The sequence below is a fragment of the Typopeltis vanoorti genome, chromosome 21, assembly GCF_054136105.1.
Source record: "Typopeltis vanoorti isolate ZY-2024b chromosome 21, IOZ_Tvanoo_1.0, whole genome shotgun sequence".
Lineage (NCBI taxonomy): Eukaryota > Metazoa > Arthropoda > Arachnida > Uropygi > Thelyphonidae > Typopeltis > Typopeltis vanoorti.
The window spans coordinates 78971211-78998965 of NC_143569.1; the positions used below are offsets into that span (position 1 = coordinate 78971211).

Sequence of the window (27755 nt, forward strand, 5' to 3'; positions counted from 1 at the left end):
ATATAACAGATGTAGATTACATGAAATAAGGCATGATCCAGCATCAGGTATCTTGGGTTTGTCATTCCTATACTAACTAAAGTAAGCCCCTGAAGATGCATGAGGATATATATATATATATATATATATATATATATTTTTATTTCTCACCTGAAGAAGTCGGATCACCGATGAAACTAGTTGTGATGTATTAAAGGTTTTTGTTATACTTTCTCGGGTTCTAGTCAGTTAAATTTATTTTTATAAATATATATATATATATATATATATATATATATATATATTTAAAATTAACCATATTAAACATTTAGTCTATTAATAAACTGAGCTTTCAGACATTTTTATAACTAAATAAGTACTTAATTTATAAAAAAAAGTTCATTAGATCATAAAACTGTAACTATGCAAGTATCAAGATACGTTTCCAGTCACAAAAAAATAATAGCATGAAATCACTTTCAATTATATAATCTGACAGACTTTTGGACAAAATTTAGAAACAAAAATCTGGAAAAACCTGCTATAATATTTTCGGAAGAGAAAACAGGAAACAATTACTTCCAAATATATTTTTTTCTGATGAAATAATGAAAGAAAGCATTTCTTTCATTATTTAAAAAAGAGAGAGACTGTTGTTTTCAAGCATTAATTCAACAATCCAGCCTTATATTTCGGTGTTAATACCACTCTACATACAGCATTATGTCCACTAAAGTCTCCTACAAAAAGCATTAATTCAAGTCTGCCTTAGTGAACTCAGAACCTCAGATTCTGCATAATTACCCCACTGAGGAGCAAATGACATGGATTCTAGAATGGCATTAACTGGATATTCTGGATCAATAGAAGATTTTGATTGTCTACTGCAAAATTTCTGTGGACAGGTCCATCTCCTGTTCTGTCTTATTATAATAGCAACATGGCATAAGATGTTCTCGTTGGGTTTTGGATGTCTCTTGCAGACACAAACAATTTATGAAAAGGACTTTATAATATAGTGGAAACAACAGCTCCATTATAAGAGTTTAGCTAGTCTTTTGAAAAGATTTATTATAGATTTATTCATCTACAAAAAAAGTCAAGGGCTTGCTTTTGCCTGTCTTGTGTTTGCATTTGGTTTGATTTTAGGGAAATATGAACAGACAATATCTATCTCCTTTTCCTCCTCAGAAAAAAAAGTGCTATCTATAATTAAGTTACTCATACTTGTAATAACTTAATTTGTAAAAATTAGATGAATAATTTAAAAAATAAATAAATATGCTGTATTATTACTTGAAGAAAATTTAAAACTCATGATGAGCTTACCTTCTCTGACATGAAAATTCTTTTATATTTCCAAGACTACATCGTTAATGATTTACTTGCTTAAACAAAAAATTATATAAATTGGATACCTATAGATAATTTTAAATCTGTTATATTAACTAAGAACACACTTCCTTAGATAATATGTAAAATTAATAATATACGAGGATTGTAAATAAAGTAGTCACAACGTGTGCACAAAATGTAAATTACTTTATTTATCAAGTCTATACAATTACATCCGTTCAATGTAATCTCTGCCTGCAACTGTTTCCAAATTTGTGGCACCAGCTGGAGACCATCAGCAGAGTATTGCCTGTTGATAGTGATAGTATGACCTACTGCTCGAAGAACCTCTTGCACATTGTGAAATCGCAGACCTCTGAGGGGGTTCTTTCATTTTGGGGAACAAGTCGAAGTCACAAGGACTCATATCCAGTGAACAAGGAAGATGTTCCAATACTTTCCATTACCACCTGTCCAACATTTCTATCACCAATTGTGACACATAACATCATGCATTTGTTGTGCAACAAACACGGTCGAGAACCCGTGAAAAAAATGTGGTTGCTTTCTCCTTAAAGCTGGATGCAAATGGTGATCCAGAAATCATTAATAGTACTGGGTGTTAACAGTCTGCCCTTGGAGCACAGCATGATAAAGAATGACACCTTGAACACTGTAAGCAACAATAAGAATGATTTTAACTTTGCTAGGTTCCTGGCAAAGTTTTTTTTTGGATGGGATGATCCTGAGTGGTGACATTCATTGGATTATCTTTTCAGTTCAGGCTCATAAGCCCTTGTCCAAGTTTCATCAATGGCTACAATAGGATATGATTCAGGAATACATCCCCTTCATTTTTGTATTGTTTGTTTTGTGGAGGCCAGCAACCACATACTGTGCCACTTTTGCTTCTCATTCAAGTCAAGTGGAACCCAACAAACTGAAATTTTGTAGATAACAAGCCTCTCTTTTAGGATGTGCCAAACATTTTGGTGGGTTATCCCAGTTTCCTGGGCCTGGCATACAGTAGACCGTAGATCAACCATGAGGAGTCCTCGAACAAGCTCAACATGTTCATCTGAAATGGCAGGTCATTCTGCACATTAATTATCATCTGGGTGATCTTGCACCTGCACAAAATGCACTGACCAATCTTGAAGCAGTCTGGTACAGCAGAACACTGTTGCTACAGGCATCCCCCTAAGGCCACGATAACAGTCACTCGCAGTTTTACCTCGTGCAAACTGGAACTTGATCCAGGATCATTGTTCTAATCTTGCGAACAACGATCCTGGATCAAGTTCACTGAGAAGTTAACTTTAACTTTGTCACCACACAAGAATGCTTGTTAGAATGTTAGAATAGTACATACAACTAGCACCGCTATCTGTCAAGAGTAACATCTGAGTTACCACCTACACTGACAGTGTTGCCACTACTTCATTTACAACCATCACATGTTAAGTTACATTAATCATATAACAGATACCAATAATTATTTCAATATTTATTTCTTTGGAATTTTATTGTTTAAAGTTAGGAAAACAATAAAATATATACTTGCTTTTTTCTCAAGTACTGCAGATACCAAGTCTATAACACTACCTGCAGCCAGCAATGCTGATTCGTAAGTTTTCTAAAAAAACCAACAAGAAAATAACAAATCAAAGTAGTTTTTAATGGCAATAGTAATGATTATCAGGAACACACAGTTACATGAATTAATAATATGAATTTATTACTGCAGATATTTTGGCTTGAATAAAGTATGAAGTGACCATGCACAATCTGCTGATCTTTAATGAAATTATGACTATGGAAGGGGAAAACGGGTTCCCTATGGAGGTTCCATAAGGAACTTTCCATCACAGCCACAAACTAAGACCAACTGAATGAAGCTGGGGGGGGGGGAGAAAAGTTCATGGAAGATGAACCACATAATCAGCAAAAAGAAACTAATACACATGAGGGTGGTTTGAAAAGTTCTCAGCCTCAACCATAGATGGCAATACTATCGGCAAGATTTTTTTTTTCTAAGTGGGTACATCTGTCATAAGCATCCATGTGAAATTACAAGTCATTCTATCAAGTAGTTTGTTTTACAGATGTCTGAAGCAAAAGTGCTGTCTGTGTCCTTTGAAATGGATAAAATTGAGTATCATGCGATTATAAAATTCTTTTTAATACCAAAAGAAATTCATTCGAAGTTCGTAAAAGTTTATGAGCACTCTTCTCCTTTGTTTTCGACAAATTAAGAAACGATGGGCTGCTGAGTATAAACATGGCCATACCAGCCTTGAAGATGATCCACGTGAAGGATGTCCAAAAAAGTGTAACAACACCAGAAATCATTGATCAAGTGTACGATATGGTATTGGATGACCGGCGAGTCAATGTTGCGTGACATTGCTGAGACTATGGGCATTTCAAAAGAACGTGTACGATATATTTTGCATGAAGAAGTGAAAATGAAAAAGCTTTGTGGAAGATGGGTGCCGCGTTTGCTTACAGCAAATCAAAAACGCACTCGCATGAAAATCTCTGAACAAAGTGCTTCATAATACTTCAAAATCTCTGAACAAGAATAAAACTGATTTTGTGCTTTGACTTATTACTATGGATTGGATGAGACTTGGATTCACCATTACACACCACAATCCAAACAGCAGTCAAAACAGTGGACAAAAACCAAAGAATTTCAGCCAAAGTTCAGTGCCAAAGAAGACAAAGTCAGTTCCATCAGCAGGAAACGTCATGGCATCAGTGTTTTGGGATGCTAAAGGCATTTTGTTTATTAATTATCTTGAAATGGGTAAAACAATAATCAGGGAATATTATTCCAATCTTTTAACCGGACTAGACAAAAAAATTCGTGAGAAAAGACTTGGTTTGCAGAAGGAAAAATTCATCTTTCATCAGGACAATGCGCCTGCCCATAAAGGTGTTTTGGCAATGGGAAAATTAAGGGATCTGCACTATGAATTGTTGGAACATCCACCCTATTTCCCAGCTTTGGCTTCCTCTGACTTCTATCTCTTCCCAAAACTAAAACTCTTCCTCACTGGTCAGCGTTTTTCTTCGAATCAAGAGGTGATTGCAGCTGTAGAGGGGTATTCTGCAGATCTTACTGAGAACCACTACAGGGATGGGATAATGGCGCTGGAGTATCGCTGGAATAAACATATTAGTCTTAAGGGAGATTATGTTGAAAAATAAAAATAACTTTGAAATTATAAATTCGTTTTTTCATTGTTAGGCCGAGAACTTTTCAGACCACCCTCGTACAACATAAAATTCACAAGATGGGATTTCAAAGTATCATAAGGGACCAGAATGTACATGAAAATTCACTTCCTTCATTCTCACTTGGATTTTTTCCTTGAAAAGTGACAGTGAACTAATGGGCAGATTGAACAGTTCCACCAGGACATTATGTTAATGGAGGAATGATTACAAGAAAAATGGAATACTATTTAAAAGATAAGTTTCAAGAACTCTGAAGAAAGAGGGACACAAGAAGTCTCTCCCTTTCTCAATTAAGTTATTAATTGTTTCAGTTTAATCAACATATTAATAGTTTAACTATTAGTATTTTATTAAATTAGCATCCTGATTATAAAGAGATTAATAATCCAATCATTCACTGATATTATTTAACCTATGAAACCCTCCCCTAACCTAAATAAGCCATACTTATTGAGGTTAGGGGAGACAGTCATCCCACTAAGATCTAGGTGACAGAATCAACTTTGTTTTCCATTTGGACTCTAGATGGATTTAATTCACATTAATTCCTTTTTATTTACAATCTGAATTATTTCTGCAACAATCTAATTCAATGCTGTGCCGGTCTGGTTGGCCAAGTGGATAGCGTATCTGCTCTCCAGCCAAAAAAAAAGGCTGCGGGTTCGAATCCCACCGTGGACATGGCTGTTTGTGATTGTCTGTTGAAATACCAACAGTGGTCGGCAGTAGATGGCGTTGGTGTAGCTGCGGTCAGTTGGCGATTGAATGGTGGAGACGGAGTTATAGAGCAGGTGCCCTCCCTCGATGAGTCCTTGGACTCTCTGGATGTGCCAAATAGTAATAGTAATAATTATCACAGTTGTAATTTGTGCTTGGAAAATGCTTGTTTGAAATTGACTGAAATATTAGGAAGTTAATAAATTATTAATTTATTTTGTACTTCTGGTACTGTTTGTACTGAAAGAGCTATTATGAATTATTTAATCTACTTACCTTCAACCTATAACATTTATTTAATTATTCTTAAAAGTGAATGCATGATTTGTGTTGAAGTGCTTTCCATATAATCTTTACTCTAACTGGAAAAAAATCAATGTGTTGTATTATCTGTGATTTATTTCATTTTTCCATAACCTTCTCATCATGATTCATGCAGGATTCAGTTAGGTTCAGTTCAGTCAAGCGCAACAGAATTCAGCTATCTACATTACATATTCTGAGAACTTTGATTATGACTCCACTACTTCTCCTTAAATTAATTAAGAAAACATAACAATAATATAAAAAATAAAAAAATACTACCTATTCAATTTTTAGCTATTTCATTCTTCCATTCAAATACCAATGTTAAAATCTTCCATTATTAATACTTTATTTTTTATTTTTTTCACATCATGAAAAACACTTCTTAAAGAAGATCACTTGTCTTGAAAAGCTGTTCCATAACTTATCACAGACTATATAACATACTCTTGCTCTTAATTTTACAGCCTCATAGTTATCAAATCTACACTGCATTAAATTCCTTTCAATAGATAGCAAGTCATCAGTTTCACAATTTAGATCATTACCAGTCTGACTAAGTGTATACAGGTGGCAGCACAACACTTCATGCAAAGTTCTCTATACCATTGTGTGTGTGTGTGGCAAATATAATTGTCTGGCTATGACATATTCACTACATGAGTCTACAGCATTCTCATTTGACTGCTCAGTAACTGCAGTTGCAAAATCTTCGATCATTTACAGAATTTCAAATTTATGCCCTCTTCCTGGTTGGATTGTCAAACTGCCAGGTCTCTTTAAATCGATAATTATGTCTCACACTGCATTTGGTGTCATTAGGCCTTTTTGCAGTTGCAAAGTGCTGCTGCAGCATTTTCCCAGCATTTTCCTATAGAAACACACAAGCAAGGCACTTTTAAGTAAACTGAGACCCATTATGCAAGTTGAATGACTAGATGGTCTCACTCCTTCGTTTATATCACGATTGCCTTACAGCTCACATAGCATGTAAAATTCACAGTCTTTTCATGGTCCCAATGCCATATTTCCCTTATTGGCCATTTTTGAACTAATTTTTTTTATTGTCAAAATCTCTTCTGAAATACCCACTAAGTTTACTGGTTCTCTCTCTACAGATTGCTCTGAATAGGGGTACTTTAATTTGAAACACTCTGTACAACACAAAATTTACTCAAAATCTAATTTGTAGGCATTGCTCTCACAACACCTTCTTCATCATCAGATTTATGGATTATGTTAATAATAATAATATGTTAATAATATTTATTTTGTTTATTATTGAATTTGGAGCTAAAATGTCTAGAAATGCTTTATTATTTTTTGTCTTAAATAATCCAATTAAACCAGTTCTTATTAGTATGATAACCTCGGAATTCCTTTCCTTTTTCTTGTTACTGATATTCTTCAGATTCCATAGCTGCCTAACAGCCAATATTCTCATGGTCAGTTCTACTTAATGTTTTCTACTTTATGTATCACAAATCATCATAAATAAACTGTAATGTTAATTAGCAAGTTAACACATTCGCTGCCAACTATGAGTATACTCATAGTTGGTAAACCAGCTACACAAGCCAGCTACGAGTATACTCGTATGACGCTTACCGCCGGCAACGAGATTACTGTACTGACCTTGAAGAAGTGAAAATGCTTGGCTTGTAGAGGCACATCAAAACTGTGTATTCTCATAGACAGTATATGCTGTGCACAAGCCAACTACGAGTATACTCGTATTACGCTTACCACCGGCAATGAGATTACCGTATTGACCTTGAAGAAGTGAAATTGCTCGGCGTACGGGAACAGACTATGCTGAAGTAGCGTGGCAGCGAACGTGTTAATTATTAAAATCATCTTCATGAGTAACATTCACTTTATATGACTGTGTTCTTCACCTCATTTGTCCTCCAAAAAATAACTTAAATACAATCATACAGTCCAACATAGTGGAATTAACTCTTTTTTTTTTAATGAATCCCAAACATATGAAGTTGGTCATTCTACAGTACACAAGTATCATGTATTTACAGGTACATTTAGAATAGAACTACAAGTAAGGAATTTTTTGTGAAATCTTAAGAACCATCTGAAATATAGGAATGGTATGGATCAGTGATTGATATACTTTCCTCTTATTCATAGGTAAAGTTATTATGCCTGGAGCAAATGAAGAAACCCTATTGCATCTTGAATATTAAGATACAATACTTGTGCTATGTATCTACATGTCAAGAGAGATTAGAAGTTACTACGAGAAGAATTATCTTATCCCACCTAGAGACTGGACAATGTCAAACGTAAGCACTGAAAAATAATCTTTCATGGCAAGTGATAAGGCAAAATTGAGTTCTGCTGGAAGTGATGCTAACCAAGTGATCAGAACTCCAATGAAGAATGGTTTGGTGATCAGAATTTAGAGCTATGTAAGTAAAAACATTTCATAAGTTTTACTGCATTATGTAGTAGAAGATTTGCCAAATAAGAAAGGTAAATGCAACATACATCAAACGAAATTGTGATTAAATTTACAATCAATGAAAAAGGCCAATATTGTCACAAAAATTGAGGATAAAAATCCATCCACAACGTGGAATATGCAACCTGTGAGAAACATGGCAATCCAGCTACAAAAGCCAGAAGGCAGATAACAAGATGGAAGTTTATTTAATATGCCTTTGTGCCAAATCTGATCAAATTCCTTAAAGATATCAATGATTTTAAATTTTTGGCAAACTTTAGCATCTCTCCAAAATGAATTGTACCTGTTGATTAATAGGCAAAAATTCATACTGGCAATCATTTATCTGATGAGAGGAATCCAAGTAGCACATAAGGTGAATGGATTTACTGAATTTCTCCATTATTTTAGAAAGAAATGAAGTGATAAAACAGCACAGAGAAATTAGATGGTAAAGATTTGTTGTCCTAGTAAACAGGTTTGATGTAACTTAATTTCCAAGTTGCAAGATAAAAAACAATTAAATAGGAGATCATAAAACAAAGACAACACAAAACAGGCATCAATTATTGAGTAGAAACCTTCAAAGAACAATTAGAAAAATGCTATCAGACTCTGCACATGACTCTTCTGCTCTTTTTCTGGTAAAACATTAATGCTCTTTTAATGCAAAGGTGGGATGACATTTACTATGATCATAAATACAAGAATTGGAGTAAAAGTAAGGAAGCAAAAAATTGAATTAATTTCCTCTGGGCAATAGAACTATATGGATGCAAATTACTACAGACATCTAGAACATCTTCAGTTGTCATGTCAACTTTTATCATCTCTAATTACTTTTACAGTTTTCTCCATTTCTAAGCTTTTCAATGACCTCCAGAATATTTTGCCACTCTCCTGATATTTATTTTCTATATTCTTACCAGTCTTCCAATGACTTTTGTTAAGCTAGTTTTATATGGTGCTTCACTTTCTTATGTTTTTGTCTGTATTCCCTCAGAGCATAAACCAACTTGCTTGACAGGAATCTTCGATATACTCTCTTTGACTATTTCTTTAACTTCCTGAGTGTGCCATGGTCTTCTGATTTTTTTATCCTTGTACACAACCTTGCTACATGCCTTGCTGGTTGAATTAATTGATGTTTTCTTCATGAATTTCCAAGGTTTGGTTCTTGTTTTCAAACTCCATTTTTTTTTTCATGAATAATATTTGGGTATTTGAGTCAACAGTTTACCTCTGAAAGCTGCTCAACTTTGATTAATATTAAAACTTTCCTACATGCTTCTCTTTTCAATATAATGAAGATATTGCTATCAACAATAACATACTAATGAGACTGTTCTTATTTCTTGTGTCTGCTTTCCATGTGAATTGTGCACATCCTTATGTTGGAGCATGGTGTTAGTAAAGTCCATATCCTGAACAGATATCCAGCAAGTACTTGCCTTTATTATTGACTTTACTCTTTTCTCCAAATTTTTCCAAAACATTTTTGTATATCTAGTAATCATATCCTATCCTGCTATTTAGATCTCCAACACTGATCTTAACTTTTCCTTTTTCTTCATGTCAGCTGCCTTGTCCAATGTTTCAAAAAATTCCTCTACTTTTTTCCTTAGTAGAACTAGCTATGAACCATAGGTACAAATAAATTTCATTGTCCAGTTTCCCATTCTGATACCTGCCTACATCACCCTATATGATACTGCCTGCCATTCAAGAAGATAATCTTCATATTTAGTGTAGAATACTATTCAATACTAAATATGAGGATACCTTTTCCTTGATCATTATTTGTCAAAATATAACATTTTGTATATGTTGCTTAGAAAAATCTTCCCTTTTTTGTGCTTCAGTGACTATGAGAGAGGATATACAAGGACTGCTAGAAGAAACAAGAAAAGTGGGAAAGTGAAATTTTTAGCTTATTACTGAGATAAGACAGTACTGAGTTGAGAAGGAGGACTATGATAGTAAATTATTCAATGCTTAGGCTGTATAGAAGAAATAGAGTGAGTTTTTGGATGTGCAGAGAGAGTTTGATGGTAGAAAAGTATAAGAGGGATGGCCTGCAAATGGATTTAGAATCAGAAACTTGGAGAAATTATTTATTGAGGTGAGATCTAATGCCAGGAGTCAAGAAAACAAGATCATCATGGAAAGGAATGGGAATGGTAAGGTGTGTGTTAGACCAGCTATGGTATGCCAACGTAACAATAATATGAATGTCATGGTTAGGAATCTGGTAAAGGGATGAAAATGTATGCCTTGGGTTCAGACTTTTTGATAGTGTCTGGGGAAAGAAAAGAAAAAATTGCCCAACCAGACCAAGAAGGCCATACATGTAAGTATAACAAAAATCCAGGAGGCCACTTATTATTTTTGAACATAAATGCCAGAACATCAGGAACAAAGGGTCCAGTTCATTGCTTTAGTGATTAGGTTTTGGTGTAAGATCATTGTTATTAGTGAAACCTGACTCACAAAATTAGATATAGTAACTGGAATAGAGTGTAAAGGGTATAGTAGTATAGTATTTTTAGGAAAGACAGAAGAGAGTGAAGGAGAGATAATACTACTAATGATATCTGATGATTTCAGTGCAATTAGGGTTGAAACTCAGGAAAGCAATAATAGTAATAATGTTCGATGTAGCAGTGAGTTTAAGGCTGCTTGGTGTGACACAGAGGCTAACAGGATGAAATATATGATGGGTATTGCTACAGACCTGGTGGTTCAGTTGGTTTGGATGAAGCAATGAGTTGTCATATTACTCTGGCAGGTATTAAACAAGTAATGATTATGAGTGACTTAAACTGTCTGAATATTGATTGGGTTGAGGAGAAAACTTGTGATAACTCATGTTATCAGTTACTGAATAAAAAGGATATTAGCATTGATTGGGAAGCTTGAAATGCTTAAATGCTTGAGATGCTTAAATGAAGCAGTATCTGAATGTGTCTGTAGAGTTCGAAGAAAAAAGAATGGAAGGTGAAAGGATGTACAACCTTATTAACAAGAAATCCATAATAAGAAAAAGGTGTGGAAGGAATATCATGAAAATAAGAGTGAGAGGAGTTATGAAATATATAAAGCAAAGGCTAGAAAAGTTATAAATATTGTATAGAAAGCTAAAGCACAGTATGAAAAAAGAAAAATTAGCTGTGCAGGCAAAGGCAACCCAAAAGAATTTTATAGTTATGCTGCAAAGTGAAAAAATAAAATAAAATAAAAATAATAATAATTGAATATGAAAATATAATTTTAGTGAATGCACATGGTACCTTGATGTCAGAAGCAGATACGATTGTTCAAATGATTGAACTCAACTGGCTGAGATCTATCAACCAGATAGTGCTACCAACATACAGAATGAAAGGGTAGGAGTATATGAAAAGGAGGTTCAAGAGTTGTTGCATAACCTGAAATAAGAATTCAGAAACAGGGACAGATGGGATATCAGCACGTATGGCTAAGGAATGTTCAGCCAATGGCTGGGCCCTTGATATATTTGCAAATTATAGCTCAATAAGTATCTCAGGTATGGTAAAAGTACTGGAAAAATTGGTAAGAAGAGAATTCAAGAATGAGTAGATAAAAATATGATACTGTATGAGAAGCAACATGGCTTTGTGAAGGGTTGTCATGCCATAGTAATTTACTGTCTTTTTATAATAAAGTAACAGCAGAGTTGGATAAAGGAAAGGCTACATGATATGATTCTGCTTAATTTTGCAAAGGCATTTGACAGAATGCCACATGGAACTCTGTTATGCAAATAGAGCAAATGGGAATGGATAGGACACTGGTTAAGTAGATGAGAGCGTAGCTGCTGGACAGATATCAAAAAGTAGTAATATGGAGGGGCAGAATTGAGGCAAAAACAGGTGAATAGTGGTGTACTGCAAGGTTTGGTGTTAGGACCATTGCTGTTTAATTTATACATAAATGTAGGAATGAACCTGAAAGGAAATATTCAGTTGTTTGCTGATGATGCAAAATTAGGTAGAGTAATCAAGGCGATGTGGAGACCTTGCAGGATAATTTAAATAGACTGTTAGTATGGGCAAAAGATAATGAGTATCAGTTCAATGTTTGTAAAGTTATGCATTTTGGGATTAAAGAGATTACCAGCCATGTATCATATCGATGGCACTGTACTCCAGGAAATAGATGAAGCTAGAGATTTAGAGTGGTGATAGACAGTTAAAGTTTAGAGGACATATTGCTAAGGTAGCCAATAAGATTACTTGGCTATTGAAGAACACATTAACAAATAGAGATAAGGAAGTTATTCTTTATAATTCCTTGATACATCCACATCTGGTTTCCTGGGTTTCTTGGGGATGAGGAAGTGGTGGAGAAGATTCAGAGGCAAGTGACCAAGATGGCGAGTGGTCTGTGGAATGTTCCCTATGAAGATAGATTGAGCATGTGTGATTGCAGAAGTTGGTTTAATAGGAGAAAAAGAGGGGATATGATAGAAACATTTAAGTTGCTTAAAGGGTTTTATAGGATTGATGTAGGGGAAATTTTTCATCACTTGGCTGGAGGGGCCAGAACAAGGGATCATGCCTGGAAGATGAATAAACCTGTTACACGGTGATCAGCATTCATTTTATAAATTATGGATTTTACAACCGTGTTATAAATAACTTTATTATCTCGACGTTTCGATCTACATATCAAGATCATCATCTGGAGCATACACAATTATACTATACAAGCTGCATTACATTACAAACTGTAAGCTAGAGAAACAAAGATTTGATCACATGTTATTCTACTGGCATGAAAGGTAGAAAGCATTTTGTATGGCAAAATGCTTTCTACCTACAAAAAGAAGGCACAGCCATGGGCTCACCATTATCCCCCCCTATTGCTAACTTTTATATGGAACATTTTGGGCACCTTGCTTTATGTTCCTCCCCTTTAAAACCCAAAGTCTGGCTTAGATATGTTGACGATGTTTTCGCGATCTGGTCTCATGGCCGCCAGACACTAGACACATTCCTTAGCCACCTAAACAAACAACACAAATGCATACAGTTCACTATTGAGATTGAAAAACAGAACACACTTCCGTTTCTAGATACACTTGTCACACGTCTTCCTACGGGCAATCTTTCCTTCACTGTTTACCGGAAACCGACACATACTGGCCAATATATACACATAAACTCCTACCACCACCCAAAACAAAAACTAGGCGTCATCAATACTCTAAAAAACAGGGCTATGAAGATTTGCTCCAGTGAACAGGCACTGAAAGACAAATTTAAAGTGATCAACAATACTTTCCAAAAAAATGGGTACAGCCAAAACACTATTAACAAAATTCTCTACAAGACCTCAATAAAAAACAAAGACAAACCATATTACAATAAAACTATAACCATTCCCTATATTAAAGGGACATCAGACAAAATAAATAGAGTACTACAAAAATATAACCTCAAAGCCACCTTGAAACCTCCTACAAAATTAAAATGCTTACTCAACTCATCTAAAGACCCACTCCCTCTGCTGGCCCACCCTGGAGTATATCATATCTATTGCACCTGTAACATACCATATATAGGAGAAACAGGATGCACAATTCCCATCAGAAAAAAAGAACATAACACATTAAATATAATAATTATGGTGAAGCTGACCTTTCTGATCATGCCCTGAACACTCTACATAGAATTGACTGGAAAAGCACTAGTTGTCTACATCACACCAAAACATGGTATGAAAGCAAATTTAAGGAAGCCTGTGAGATTGTTATCAACCACCCCAATCTGAACAATAATGATGGTCTAAAAATCCCATACATATGGAGGGCATATATTCGTCCCACGAATCCTTCTTCTCTAAGAACAACTATAAACAGGACTGTAGAAAATTCAGGATCCTAAATCAAAAATAGTCTTTATTTGAGTTGTAAGTCAGCAGTTAGAATGGAAGGAAGTACAGGAAGATGGTTTAATGTTAAATCTGGTGTGAGACAAGGATGTACATTATCCCCTCTGTTATTCATTATCTATATGGATCACATTATGAAGGAATGTGGTATTAAACCTGATATCAAAATTGGAGATGTTAATGTCAGCTCTTTGCTGTATGCGGATGATGTTATACTTCTAAATAAATCCGCTACAAGTCTGCAAGATTCTCTGACTAAATTGAATAGCTGTTGTAATAGATATGGTATGAAGGTCAGCAATAAAAAGACAAAGACAATGAAAATAGGCAGAATCACTGAAAATGTCAACTGTGTTGTGAACAGAGAACCTGTGGAACAAGTAAAACATTTTAGCTACTTAGGCACAATTTTTACTGAAGATGGTAAATTAAATATAGAAATAGACAACAGAATCAGCAAAGCTGGTATGGTGGGAAGTCAATTGAATAAATTCATATGGAATAAGAAAGAAATTAGTCGGAACACTAAATTAGCTGTATACAAGACAGTGTTCAAACCAGTTTTAACTTATGGATCTGAGAGCTGGGTCAGAAGTAAAACACTTGACCAAAGACTAGAGACCGCAGATATGAGAGTCCTGAGAAAGATTAGAGGTGTGAACAGATGGCATCAATGGCAATATCATATTAAAAATGAGGATATTAGGAAAGAACTTGACATTGCCAGCATCCAGGAATGCGTTAGCAGAGCTAATCTCAGGTGGTATGGTCACTTAAATAGAATGGGAGAGGAAAGATTAGCAAAACAAGTGTTCTCTGCCAGGTTGGCAGGAAAACAACCCAGAGGAAGACCAAGATATAGGTGGATTGATAAATAATTAATAATTAAGATAATTTATTAATTTCTTTCATTTCCTAGCTCGCAACAACAATGTATTTTAATAGGTGATCCACCGAATGTTCGTTACTTGTATTCCATTCTTATCTGTTTGTAACACTGAAGATGTACTATTAGTTTTAGTATGAAATATCTGTACCTTATTTATTAATTAAAAGTTATTACGTGTTCTTTAATAATTATACTATGCCACAGGTTCCTCTAAAAATAAAAATTATGTACTTTGGTAAGATGAGATTTCCAATGGCATTTTATATTAGTGGGATTATGCTACGAGAAACTGATAAGGCTAAGGATCTTGGAGTTATGATGGATAATGATATGAAGTTCAAAAGTCACATAGCAAAAACTGCAAATACAACTCAGAGGATAATTGTGATACTGAAACAAACAGTAGCATGTATAGATAAAGAAGTCATTTTGCCTTTGTGGAAAGGGTGCTGAGAAGAGTAACAAAGATGATATCGGGATTATGGAATATAGATTAGGAGGACAGATTGAGACTATGTGGACCGCAGACATTGGTAACAGGAGAAAGAGGGTGATATGATAGGTCTATAAACTAATAAAAGGGTGTTATAGGATATTGACTGATGAAATTTCTTCGCTATATGGAAGGGAAAGAGGACACTGAAGCATCTGTGGAAGTTAAGTTTGTATGCAATTAAGAAAAGGATAGGAACAAGATTTTTCTCTCACAGAGCAGTGAGTGACTGGAACAGTTTGCATGTCAAAGTGGTAAGTGCATCTACTGAGAATGAGTTTACAGATTTATAATAGTTGATGTAGGGAATGTATGGCCTTCCCTCAATAAGTCCTTCACTCCTGAGATGTGTCAAATAATACTACCACTGCTAATAATAATAATATCCACAGAACCAGAAATGTTATATAACATTGCAAAATGGCATTAATATAATGTGATTGTTCAAGTGTTTTCAAAGAGCAATATTTTGCTATTGTTTATAATTTATGCATAAGAATTTGAAATATGATTTTTCCAAGCAGCACTAGAAATACAAAAATATTAAAAAAAAAAGTTCAAACGTTCTATACATACAGACAATTAATATATAATATACTGTACTGCATTTTTCATGAAAAACACTGAATATAAAAAGAATGGATATAATATCATTTATTTTGTTAACTGAAAATTCCTTTATACATTAAAAAAATATCACAAAACTTACAGAATTGAAATAAACACTGTCATATTTAGATGATAATTTTTCAAAATCAGCTTGATCCTTAATATCTTTGGTGGCTTTCATCATTTTTAATAATTCTTGGCTAAAAGAAACATTAAGAGCTATGTGATATGGTCCTTAGTTGCTAAATTTCTTGTAAATTCATTCCTGAATTTACATACATGTAATGCTTAAAAATAAAGAATGACAGCATGTTACATAAAAAATACCATTTAGTCAAGATTCATCTAAATAACTGTTATACTTTGTATGCAGTATTTTACAATAACTGTTATACTGAATAAACACAAACCAGATGTTAAATATAGCATTGAGATATCACATGTGGATCATTGTTGCAAAACTTTTTTCACAGCCTAACTGATTCATACATAGGTTTTTGATATATGCTAACCAAAACTGGTTTAAGCACCTCTATACTGCAATTGGAACAAAAAGAACTGAGTTCAGTTCTCATTATGAGAGGAATCTTTATATAGGCTTTTTTTAACTAAAGGTGAGTTAGCCAAATTCATACAGAGGTAACAGGGATTTTTTTTTTCTCCTGGAAATTCAGGGTTTTCATCTTGCATACATGCAAATCATCTAGGGAAACAAATGCAATTTACAGACAAAAAATACTATTGGTGATGGTGAGTGGCAGATGGTGTTTTGTGTTGTGTTGATGGTTGTATAGTTATTATGTATAGGTAGGGATTAAATAAGGGAGACATTGAGCTATGTGTAGTGGGGTAACGTGCTCTCCCATGATGAGTCTTATGTCTCGTTGGAGGTGTCATGTAATAATAATGATGATAATTCCGGCCTAATTGGCCGAATGGTCAGAGTATCCGCTCAGCAGCCAAAAGGCTGGGGGGTTGGAATCCCACCGTGGGCATGGATATTTGTGATTGTCTGTGAAAATACTAGTGATGATGATGGGCTGTGGATGGCGCTAGTGTAGATGATTATGGTAGTTGGTGGATTGAGCAGTGGAGACAGAGTTGTAGAGTGCCCTCCCTCGATGAGTCATTGGACTCCCTGGAGGTGTTACGTAATAATAATATTAATAATAATAGTAAGATTTTCATTAGGTTGGGCATCATATCATTTCGTCTAGCCTCTTTAAAATGGCAAACAGTTGTTGAATTCTATATATGGCATTTTACTGATATTTTTCATTGGTGATGTGAAATGCCAATCCTGACTTATATGCCCACTTCTTCTCCACATCTCTGATATGTACATTGATGCAGATTTCTCCAGATTGACTCATCTGTCCAACATAACAGATACCAATAAAACTTGGAACTGAGACAGATAATCTAGGAGCGCTAAAGTCCAATGACTGTACTTTTTAAGCTACTTCAGATCTCCTATATGCAGGGTAGTGATCTCAGGTTGGGCAATGAAAATAAACTACCACCTAAAGACTTTTTCATAAACATTATGTTACAGTCAGATTGGAACCTACAGCTGGGTTAGAGAGAGTAGAGATGCTATCCACTCAACCAACTAGACCTATTATAATAATATAATGTACTGTATATATTATATTATATCTACCCTATAATATAAAATAAGCCTTTTTTTGTAACGTTTTTGTGTCAAGTTATTTGAAACTCAAGGGCTACCCTGAGTGTCGAGTCTTCAAAATTTGAGTCATCAGAATTCAAAGAGAACTGGCCTAACAGTCCAGAACTCGGGGAGTTGGACAGTATAGGCGCCAGGGTGACAGACCCCCCCCTTCGAGTTTTCAAAATTTGAGTCATCAGAAATCAAGAACTGGCCTACCAGTCTGAAACTAGGGGGATTGGGAGGCATAGCCACCAGGGGTGGGGGCAGAACTCCCCTTTCGAGTTTTCAAATTTTGAGTCATCAGAATTCAAGAAGAACTGGCCTACCAGTCCGGAACTCGGAGGGATGCTGTAGGCGTCAAGGGGGTGGAGCCCCCTAGTGTATATGTATATATATATATATAATATGTATTATATTATATATAATATAATATATAACCTGGGAAGCTACTACCAGAAAGCTTTCATTATTCCATGAGGGAATAATCATCAAATAATCAGAAAAGCTATCCAGGTAACCATGTGTTTTTTTTTTTGGTAATTAAATTTGAATGCCTATTTGAAAAGGAATGATAACACAATAATTGTCACAAATAATGAAGAAGGTAATATAATATTTTTATTTTTGATTAATATTTGGCTCTTTTGTACAAAATGTGACATAATTAGGAAATGACAACAAACTTGACAAATATGTAAATATTTCAAAATGGAGTGGAGAGTGATATTTTCAGTGGAAAAACATATACTGATATCAAAATTTAGTTCAACTACACAGTTTTACTCACAATCAAAGCAAAACATTCACTTTTTTGCTGTTTAGCACTTTGCGGGTCCTTCTCTTGCCTTTATTACTGCTTGGCATCCTCTCCTTCTTAACACACTTAAACAACCAACACCCCAGAATCAAATTCACCCTGGAAGAAGAAAAAAACAACTGCATTCCTTTCTTAGACACACTAGTCACCTGCCAGCCTGATGGAACCTTGGTTTTCTCAGTATATAGAAAACCCACCCATACAGGCAGATACATTCGCCAACAATCCCCCCCCCCTCACAACGATATGGAGTCATTAAGACACTACACAACAGGGCTAAACTTATCTGCTCTAATGACAATGCCCTAACCACAGAACTAAACCACATTCTCAACACTTTCTCAGCCAATGGCTACTCCCCCCCCCCCAAAAAAAAAAAAAAAATTCAAAAAATATTGAAACCAGTAAACCACAACCCCCCTCTCCCCCTCACAACAAGGATTACTCCAAATCCATCACCATATCCTATATCCGAGGCACCTCAGAAAAAATCACAAAAATCCTAAAAAAACATAACTTAACTTCTTGTTACAGACCATATAAAAAATTGGCATCCCTTATCTGCTCAACTAAAGACCAACCTCCCCCCCCTAGACCTTACAGCTGCAAGGGACCTGGTGTATACCAGGTCCCTTGCAGCTGTAAGCTGTCCTACTTTGGCCAAACAGGCAGGACAGCAAATATCAGAATTTCAGAACACAAGGACTACATCCGGTTTCACCAATACAGCCACTCTGGTCTTGCTGACCATGCACTGGATACCTGCCATAGAATACAGTGGAAGAAAGCCAGGATAATACACCGTAGCAAATACAGATATGAAAGGCTTTTCATAGAATCAGCTTCAGTCCTAAGAAACGATCCAAACCTCAACAAATTTGGCTGCATTAGACTTCCTCAAATTTGGGAAACCTACATCAGAAGACCTTCAGCCCAATCACCCAAGAATACCAACACTGCCTGCTAGAGGGCACCATCAGGACTTTAGGAGAAATAACAGCTTCATACTTCTTCCTCACTTATTGTTGTGTTGTGCCTACGTGCACGTGTCTTGTAATTAAGTTCTTGAAAATGGCAACGTGACATTGCCGAAATATAGAAATATATTAAAATTTATTTTAATGTATATCCTAGTACGTTGTAATTTCCTTAAATAATATAGTGAAAAAAAAAAAAAAAAAGAAGAATACTGCTTGGCATCAGCAGGGCATTGACAAAATCAATTTCCTGATTAATGCAACTGTCTATCAATTCATGGTTCCATGCCATTATAATGGCTTCTTGGAGCTCTTGAAGTATTTTTGGCTTCTTGTGTATTTCAGTCTCCATTTGGTACCACAAATTCTCGATGGGATTGAGATCTGGGCTGCTTTACTGGTCGCTGAATCAAGTGTTTTCACTGAGCCATTTATTAACCTGCAACAAAAACTAAATAATAACGCAATCTCTAATAATGCAATAAATTCTTCTGCTTTATCCATACTAGAATATGTGGAATAACATAAGCACAAATCTCATCATCCAATTTCCCATTTTGAAATTTGTCTGCATCCTTCTATTGGATATTGCATGCCATTCAAAAAATTTATCACATTAAGTATGGTGAATACTATAGCTACCCATTCTTTTCTTTTGCTGATCACTATAGCCTAAATGTTATTATTTACAGTCAAGTAAATAATGCCTTACAACCTTACAGTTATCATTTAGAAGTATCACATCTGTTTTAGTCTGCTTCTTCTAGGCAACACCAATTATGTCAACATAGTTTTTATGTAATTCTTTTGCTAGCTCCACCTCCTTTCCGTTGATGCATCTTATAATTTCAGGTTGTTCTAGTAGCTGACTTTTCAATGTTTGTCCTGGTATCATTACAAAAATGTCCAAGTCCTAACAAAATTAATTTAAACAACAAATCATAATTAAATTTTTATTAATTTTACAAGTTAATCTCTTATTATTATTGATTATGAGCAATAATGCCTTTAAATGTAATTTTGTTATGATGGATGTTAGAAATATAAAGTATATGCATAATTCATAACTTATTTTAACAGTATTGACAACACCAAACAAACTATTTTATAAAAAAGATGTTTATTCACTGGCTTAATTTTGCTGGGTTTCAAACCAGCAGCTTCAGAGCACAAAGCATCATGTTATAGTTTACACATGACAATGAGTAAGTAAAATAATTCAAATTGTAACAGACAAAAGATCTAAAGTTCTAATTTGTGCCCTCTAAGGCTGTAAAAAAAAAAAAAAAAAAAAAAGTATTAAAGCTATGTAGGAGTTGATCTTAAGATTATATACTCTCCCCAATTTTTTGGCAAATTAATGCACCCATACTTGTTCAGGATAGGAGTCTTCACAGCTATGGCTGACTCTAAAAATAGTCTTTCTGGCCTGTAATGATTTCTAATAGCACACTGGTTTTCTTCCATCTGATCCTGTGTGAAAGGATGTCCAAAGCATGGTTTGCCAGTCCTGACTTGCCATAATAATGGTAGCAAACATATTTTTTTATGTTCTCTAAGGCTATTAGGATGTTAAACAGATCTTTCAGACTGCTAATAGTAGGCCAAGTCACAGTCACAAGGAACTTCATACATTTCAGGATATGCTAGAGAATGGAGTTTATCCTTAGAACAGATCTGAGTGCTAATTGAACATGCAGTTTGAATGTAGTGCAAAGGCCATGTTTTATTAGTACTTTGGCTATCTTTTCGAATTTTTCTCTGACATAGGGAATAGGAATAGTGATGCATTGTTCTTGTATGTTGGAGGGGGCTATGTAGTATTTTATCTATTTTGTAGGAATTGTAGCCACTGGCCAAGAAAGTATGGAGCAAATGTTTAAGTTCTGTGGAAATAACTGTATCATTAGAACAAATTACTCTGGCTTTGTGTGTAAGTGTTTTTACAATACCATAATGTTTAACTGGATGATGATGTGATTGTTTATGTAGATATCTTCTTTGTGTGTGTGTGTGTGTGTGTGTGTGTGGTGAGGTGTGGTGTGGTGTGGTGTATGTATGTGTTGGCTTTCAGTAAATGGAAAATGCATGTGTTGGCTTTCAGCAAATGGAAAAAGATAGTGATTCATCTTTGAAAACAAAATACTTATCACAACTACATACAAACCCCTAGTGTGGTTAAGCTTTGTTCATAATGTGTTTGCCACTTATCCCCATGGACAAGACACTTTGGATGTGTTTGTCACCTGCCTAAACATCCAGCATCCCAAAATTCACTTCACAGCAAAAAAAAACTCTAACAACCGTTTGCCTTTTCATGACACATTAGTTACCTGCCTTTCAGATGGATCAATATATTTTTCTGCAGAAAGCCAACCCACACACATACACAAAAAGATATGTACATAAACAATCACATCATCATCCAACCCAACAGTATAGTATTATAAAAACACTTACACACAGAGCCAGAGCAATTTATTCCAATGATATAGCTCTTTTGACAGAACTTAAATATCTGCACCATATCTTGGCCAATGGCTACAATTCCTACAAAATAGGTTAAATACTACATAGCCCATTATTCCCCCCCCCCCCAACATACAAGAACAAACATCACTATTTCTATTCCCTATGTCAAAGATACATCAGAAAAGATAGCCAAAGTTTAAATTAGCAACTCTGATCTGCTCTCTTAAGGATAAACTCCATCCTCTAATATATCCTGGAGTGTATGAAGTTCCTTGTGACTGTGGCTTGGACTACTACAGACAGATAGGAAGCTCTGTTAACTTCCACCTTGGAGAACATAAAAAATATATTGCTACCATTATTATGGTAAGTCAGGACTGGTAGACTATGCTTTGGACATCCTCTTCACACAGGATTAAATAGAAGAAAACCAATGTGCTATTTTAGAAGTCATTATATGTCAGAAAGATTACTTTTAGAGTCAGCCATAACTATGAAGAATGTATGGTTACATTAATGTGCCAAAAAATTTGGGAGACTGTTATCTTAAGATTACCTCCTACTTATCTGTAATACTTCTTTCTTTTTTTTTCTTTTTTTTTTACAGTATTAGAGGGTGCCAAATTAGGACTTTAGATCTTATGTCCATTACAATTTGAATTCTTTCACTTACTCGTTGTTGCATGTAAACTATAGCATGCTGCCTTGTGCTCTGAAGATGCTGGTTTGAAATCCAGTGAAATATAAGAACGTTAACAAACATCTTTTTTTATAAAATAGTTATAAATAGTTGTTTGATATTGTTAATATTAAAATAAGCTATGAATAATGTTCCACCTAAGCTTGTCTACTAGATAAAAAGTATATAAACTAATATTTATTAAAGAAACAGTTGATCAGATACCATTATGAAAAGAATTCTTAAACATTTGTAATTTAAATGAACTTGAACCTACACTTTTCTTTTTTCTTTACACTGAGAGAAATTTCTCTGAAAAATACATATCTGAACCAATCACTAATGTGCATTTAAGCCAATATCCTATCATATGTGTTGCTAATAGTTTTGTTTCAGTATAGTGAATGTATGCATTCATGTTTATGAAGAATGATAATAATAACAACAACAAAACTCAAGAAATCAGCCTTTTGTGGATGGAAAATTTTTTGTGGAATAATGGAAAACAGGAACTCCAACTGAACAGGAGAATGTACATAGGGATAAGACAGCATTGTGATCATTAGGATACATACCCTCAAGATGTGTACCCAACCAAAAGTGGTAAAATACAAACATCACTATTTCTATTCCCTATGTCAAAGGTACATCAGAAAAGATAGCCAAAGTACTAATGAAACATAGCCTTTGCACCACATTCAAAGTGCATGTTAAAATACAAGAGTATGTACTCATATGTACATAGTCATAATTAGTAAAATCATATTTTAATATGATTTTAATGCAATGTTAATTTAATCAAAGATATGCAATCTTTGATTAACTGTTTTATTTCTAACTCACCTCTCAGATATACAAATGAAACCATGTTTGAACACCATCTTTTACAGTTTTCAACTGGCTTCTCACTGCATCAGCTCTGCTTATTCTATTATCTATTTACATATTTAACAAAGATTTGCCAATCTATTTTCATTTGTTTGCCATCCATATGAAGAATATCTAGTGACAAGACATACTATGGAAAGGTAAAGACCGGAAAATGGGTCAGAAGTTTCAGTCAGTTTTCTATATTGTTAAAGGCTATGCAAAAGTCTCTTTGCAGTTATCTAGTTTGGACACTCGAAAATGGACTCTGAGTTTAAATACATCAAAATGCTGTTTTCAATGCTATTGAGGCTTTTGCATCAGTCTATTTTGTGGAAAGACTATGAGTTGAAATTTTTGAAAAAATAAAATCATTAAAACAAGGAAATGGGGGAAGAGGGGGGGTGGGAGCCCGGATGGACAGGGACACAGAGAGAGAGAGAGAGTGGATGTTGAAAGTGGCAGTGAATGTGTGTATGAAGATGGCACATATTGCGATACGGGAGGGGAAGTTGAGATGGAGCAGATAAATGTGTAAGTGGTGATAAAGATGATTGGGCAGGTGGTGGAGAAATCATAACCAACAAGTGGCTTGGATAGGACTGGTTATAGACCTAAAATTGAATTACTGTGTTTGTTTACAAATACCAGAGGTCTCAGAAATAAGGGAGATGAAATGGTTTCACTGATTGAGTTTATTTGCCCTAAAATAATTGGAATAAGTGAAACATGGTTGAATGAAGATGATATTCTAATGGGAATAGAAATGGAAGGATACAGTATTGTTTGCAAGGATAGAAAGGACAAGAAGGGAGGAGGAGTGCTGCTGATGATAAGAGGGAAATTATGTCCAATAAGATACACATGAAAGAGGAAAATAGTGGCAATGGTTGTGAAGCAGTGTGGTGTAACATGGAGGTTGAGAGGAAGACATATTTAGTTGGATGTTGCTATAGGTTTGGGAATGTGGAAGGTGGTGATGAAGAAATATATAAACAACTTGGATTAGTGAACAAAGGAAGGGTAATTATTATGGGTGATTTTAATTATGGAAGTATAGACTGGAATGAAGAGATAACATTTGGGAATAAGGAAAGTGAATTTCTCGAGTTCTTGAGAGATAACTATCTCAGGCAGCATGTGAAGAAAGGCACGCAAGGATCAAGAATTCTAGATCTCATCATTTCATCAGAGGATATAATTGTTAGAGGGGTTTCACATTTTCCTCCAGTTGGTGAAAGTGATTATGAAGTAATCACCTGTGTTGTGGCTAGTCATATGCAGGCTTTTGCGAGGAAAGGATATATGTAGAATTATAAGGCTGGTGATTATGAAAAGCTTAGGAGACTGCTTGGAGCTATAGCATGGAATGAGGAGTTGAGTGGTAAGAAAATAAATACTGCTGGAAACAAGAAATACATAACAGCATTGATGTGTGAATGTATTCTGAAGGCAAAATGGCTGAATAAGGTAGGTGTAAAATGGATGAATGAGGAACTTAAGCATGAAACCTGGAAAAAGAAGGTACTTTGGAGGAAGTACAAGATGAATAATGGTAATAATCAGTTACATAAAGAGTATAAAGAACAAGCCAGGAGAGTGACTCAGTTAGTAAGGAAAACAAAAGTAGAGTATGAGCAGAAATTGACAAATCAAGCTAAGAAAAACCCTAGAGAGTTTTTTAGATATGTTGCAAGTAGAAGGATGAATAATCATAGTAAAATAATGTTAATGAATGAAAATGGTAGAATGGTAACTGCCACAGAAGACATAGTTGAGGTATTCAGTGATCAATTTATAAGGGTGTTTCATCCTGATCAGGATGGAATCATGAGGAAGTGTAGTGGACATAGGAGAGAATGGCTTAATTATGAGTGAGCAGGAGGTATTTGAGGAAATAAATACCCTTGATGTCAATAAGCAGATAGGATTTGATGACATATCACCACGTATCTTAAGGGAATGTTCCAGGAAATTGAAGCATTGGCACTGGCATGGCTATTGTAAGACTTATTAAACAGGCATGCCAGTGCCAATGCTTCAATTCTCCAAGAGAGTGGAAGGAGGGTAATATTGTTCACTGCATAAAGCTGGTGATAAGACAGTAGCTTCAAATTATAGGTAAATATGTATATCTGGAGTTGTGATGAAGGTACAGGAGAGATAAGAAATGGTTTGATAACAGCAGTATTCTCTGTGGGTTTGTTAAAAGGAGGTCATAATTTATTAACTTACTTATGCACTATAACAAGGTAACAAATACCTTGGACAGGGGAGATGCATATACAGTGGTGTTCATGGATTTTGCAAAAGCTTTTGATAGACTGCCACACGACAAACTGTTAAATAAATTGAAACAAATCGCACTGGAAAATAGACTTCTGAGTTGGATCAGTGACGGACAATCAGACAGATATCAGAAAGTTGTATATGGGAGGGGGGGGGGTGCAGTATCCCAAAAGAGAAAAGTCACTGCTGGTGTACCACAGGGGTCAGTCTTGGCAACATTGTTGTTGTTCAATTTGTATTTTAATGATATTGAAATGGTTTAAATAGTGATATGCAGCTGTTTGCAGATGACGTAAAATTGGGGAGAGCAATGCAGTGGTGTTTGGATTATATGTGAGTCAAGCGGATGTTATGGCTTTACAGGATGACTTAAATAGATGAATGGGCAGGTAAGTGGAATCAGTTCTATGTTGCAAAGTGTAAGGTTTTGAAATTTAGTAAGCAGGGATGGGATGCAAAGTATAGACTTGGTGGAGAAACTTTATTGGGGTGGTGGTGGTGGATATGGACATGAAATTCATTGATCACATTGCACAAGTAGGGAAGACATCACATCAGATAATGGCAATGATGTGGAGGGCCCTGACATGCAGAAATAGAGAGGTTATGATGCCACTGCATTAAGGGAAGGGCCACTACCCAGACTAGTTTCGACCTTTATTGAGGTATCTTCAGTGGGAGCCAGGAATGGGAGATAGGAATGTTGGTAGCTTGCTCCACCTTTGCAAGGAGTTGCCCGGTGTTGTACCACTTTACCCCAGTCATGAAGATACTTTCAGGCGCAAACTTTGTTTGCACACACTTGGATAAAGGATTAAACTAAATTTATTATAGTCTGACCAAGTGAAAAATAAACTTTCAACATCTTTCTCTAAATCCAGAGTAATTTAATAAAAAGGTGGCACACCGTTTGGCAGCTCCTATAGGAGGAAATGACTTTGCTAATGCTTCTGCCTTGGTATCTCCACTTGGGCCTGGCTCCCACTGAAGAGACCTCAATAAAGGTCGAAACTAGTCTGGGTAGTGGCCCTTCCCTTAATGCATAACATTATACATATCTGCAAGGAGATGTGTTTTGCATTATGGGAGATACTGAGATAAGAGTGTTGGTAGCTTGCTCCACCTTTGCAAGGAGTTGCACCACTTTACCCCAGTCCTGAAGATACTTTCAGGCGCAAACTTTGTTTGCACACACTTGGATAAAGGATTAAACTAAATTTATTATTGAGAGAATGTAAGTTGCAAAGCTTTGTGAATAGGAGGAGGGGGGGGGGCAATATGATTGAGACACATAAGCTAGTCAGGGGTTGTTATCAGGTTGACATGGAAGAGATTTTTCATAGAATTGGAGACCGAGGGGGGGGGTAGAAAAGGTCATCGCTGGAAACTGTATAAAGAGGGTGTGAGCAGAGGAGTGAGGAGAAGGTTCTTTGTATGGAGAGTGGTTGATGAGTGAAATGTATTGACTGAGTGTAATCTGAATGTAGATACATTGATTCAGTTTAAGGCATGGTTGGATGAGCATTATGTTCAATAGCGTGTACCTACCATGATGAGCCTCTGACTCCATGGAGGTCAGATGATAATAATAATAATAAATAATGTTAGATGACAAGTGCAACTGATTATAATTAGTTGAGTTTTTTCAGGTGTTATGCATATAACAATATGAGAAATTTATTATGCGACAAAGAGTCACAGAATAAGATATTTCCACCTCCTTTTAGCATGTTGGGCTCAATTGCCTATCGTGGACAAAGTTTGGTTTTCTGTAAAACTAATTAACATCCTAGTATGGAGGTTAATACTATCTACATTTGCTGATGCATGTATTCTTTGGCTGATCTGCCTATTTTGTATGATGAAAACCAGAGCTTCACTTAGGAAAATCACAATTTTGTGAAACTAGCTAACTCACCTTCATTTGAAAAATCCTTAAACAGGTTACCCACTCCCATTATTTTATTTTATTTTTTTTTATATGAATTCCACCAACAAAGGTTGAAAACTTACTGGATACAGGTTTTG

General features: G+C 35.2%; 1 protein-coding gene across 3 annotated transcripts in view; it reads right to left on the reverse strand.

Moving 5' to 3' along the window:
* The window catches only part of LOC150095019 (protein deacetylase HDAC6-like), a 694680-nt gene that overhangs the window by 554184 nt on the left and 112741 nt on the right, over positions 1 to 27755 (reverse strand). For all 3 annotated transcript variants that reach the window (XM_090411706.1, XM_090411707.1, XM_090411705.1), the window contains exons 6-7: positions 16052 to 16151; positions 2879 to 2950 (exon numbers count right to left, since the gene is read on the reverse strand). In XM_090411706.1, the coding sequence (XP_090267832.1) occupies positions 2879 to 2950; positions 16052 to 16151 (172 nt within the window). The remainder of the gene's footprint in view (positions 1 to 2878; positions 2951 to 16051; positions 16152 to 27755) is intronic.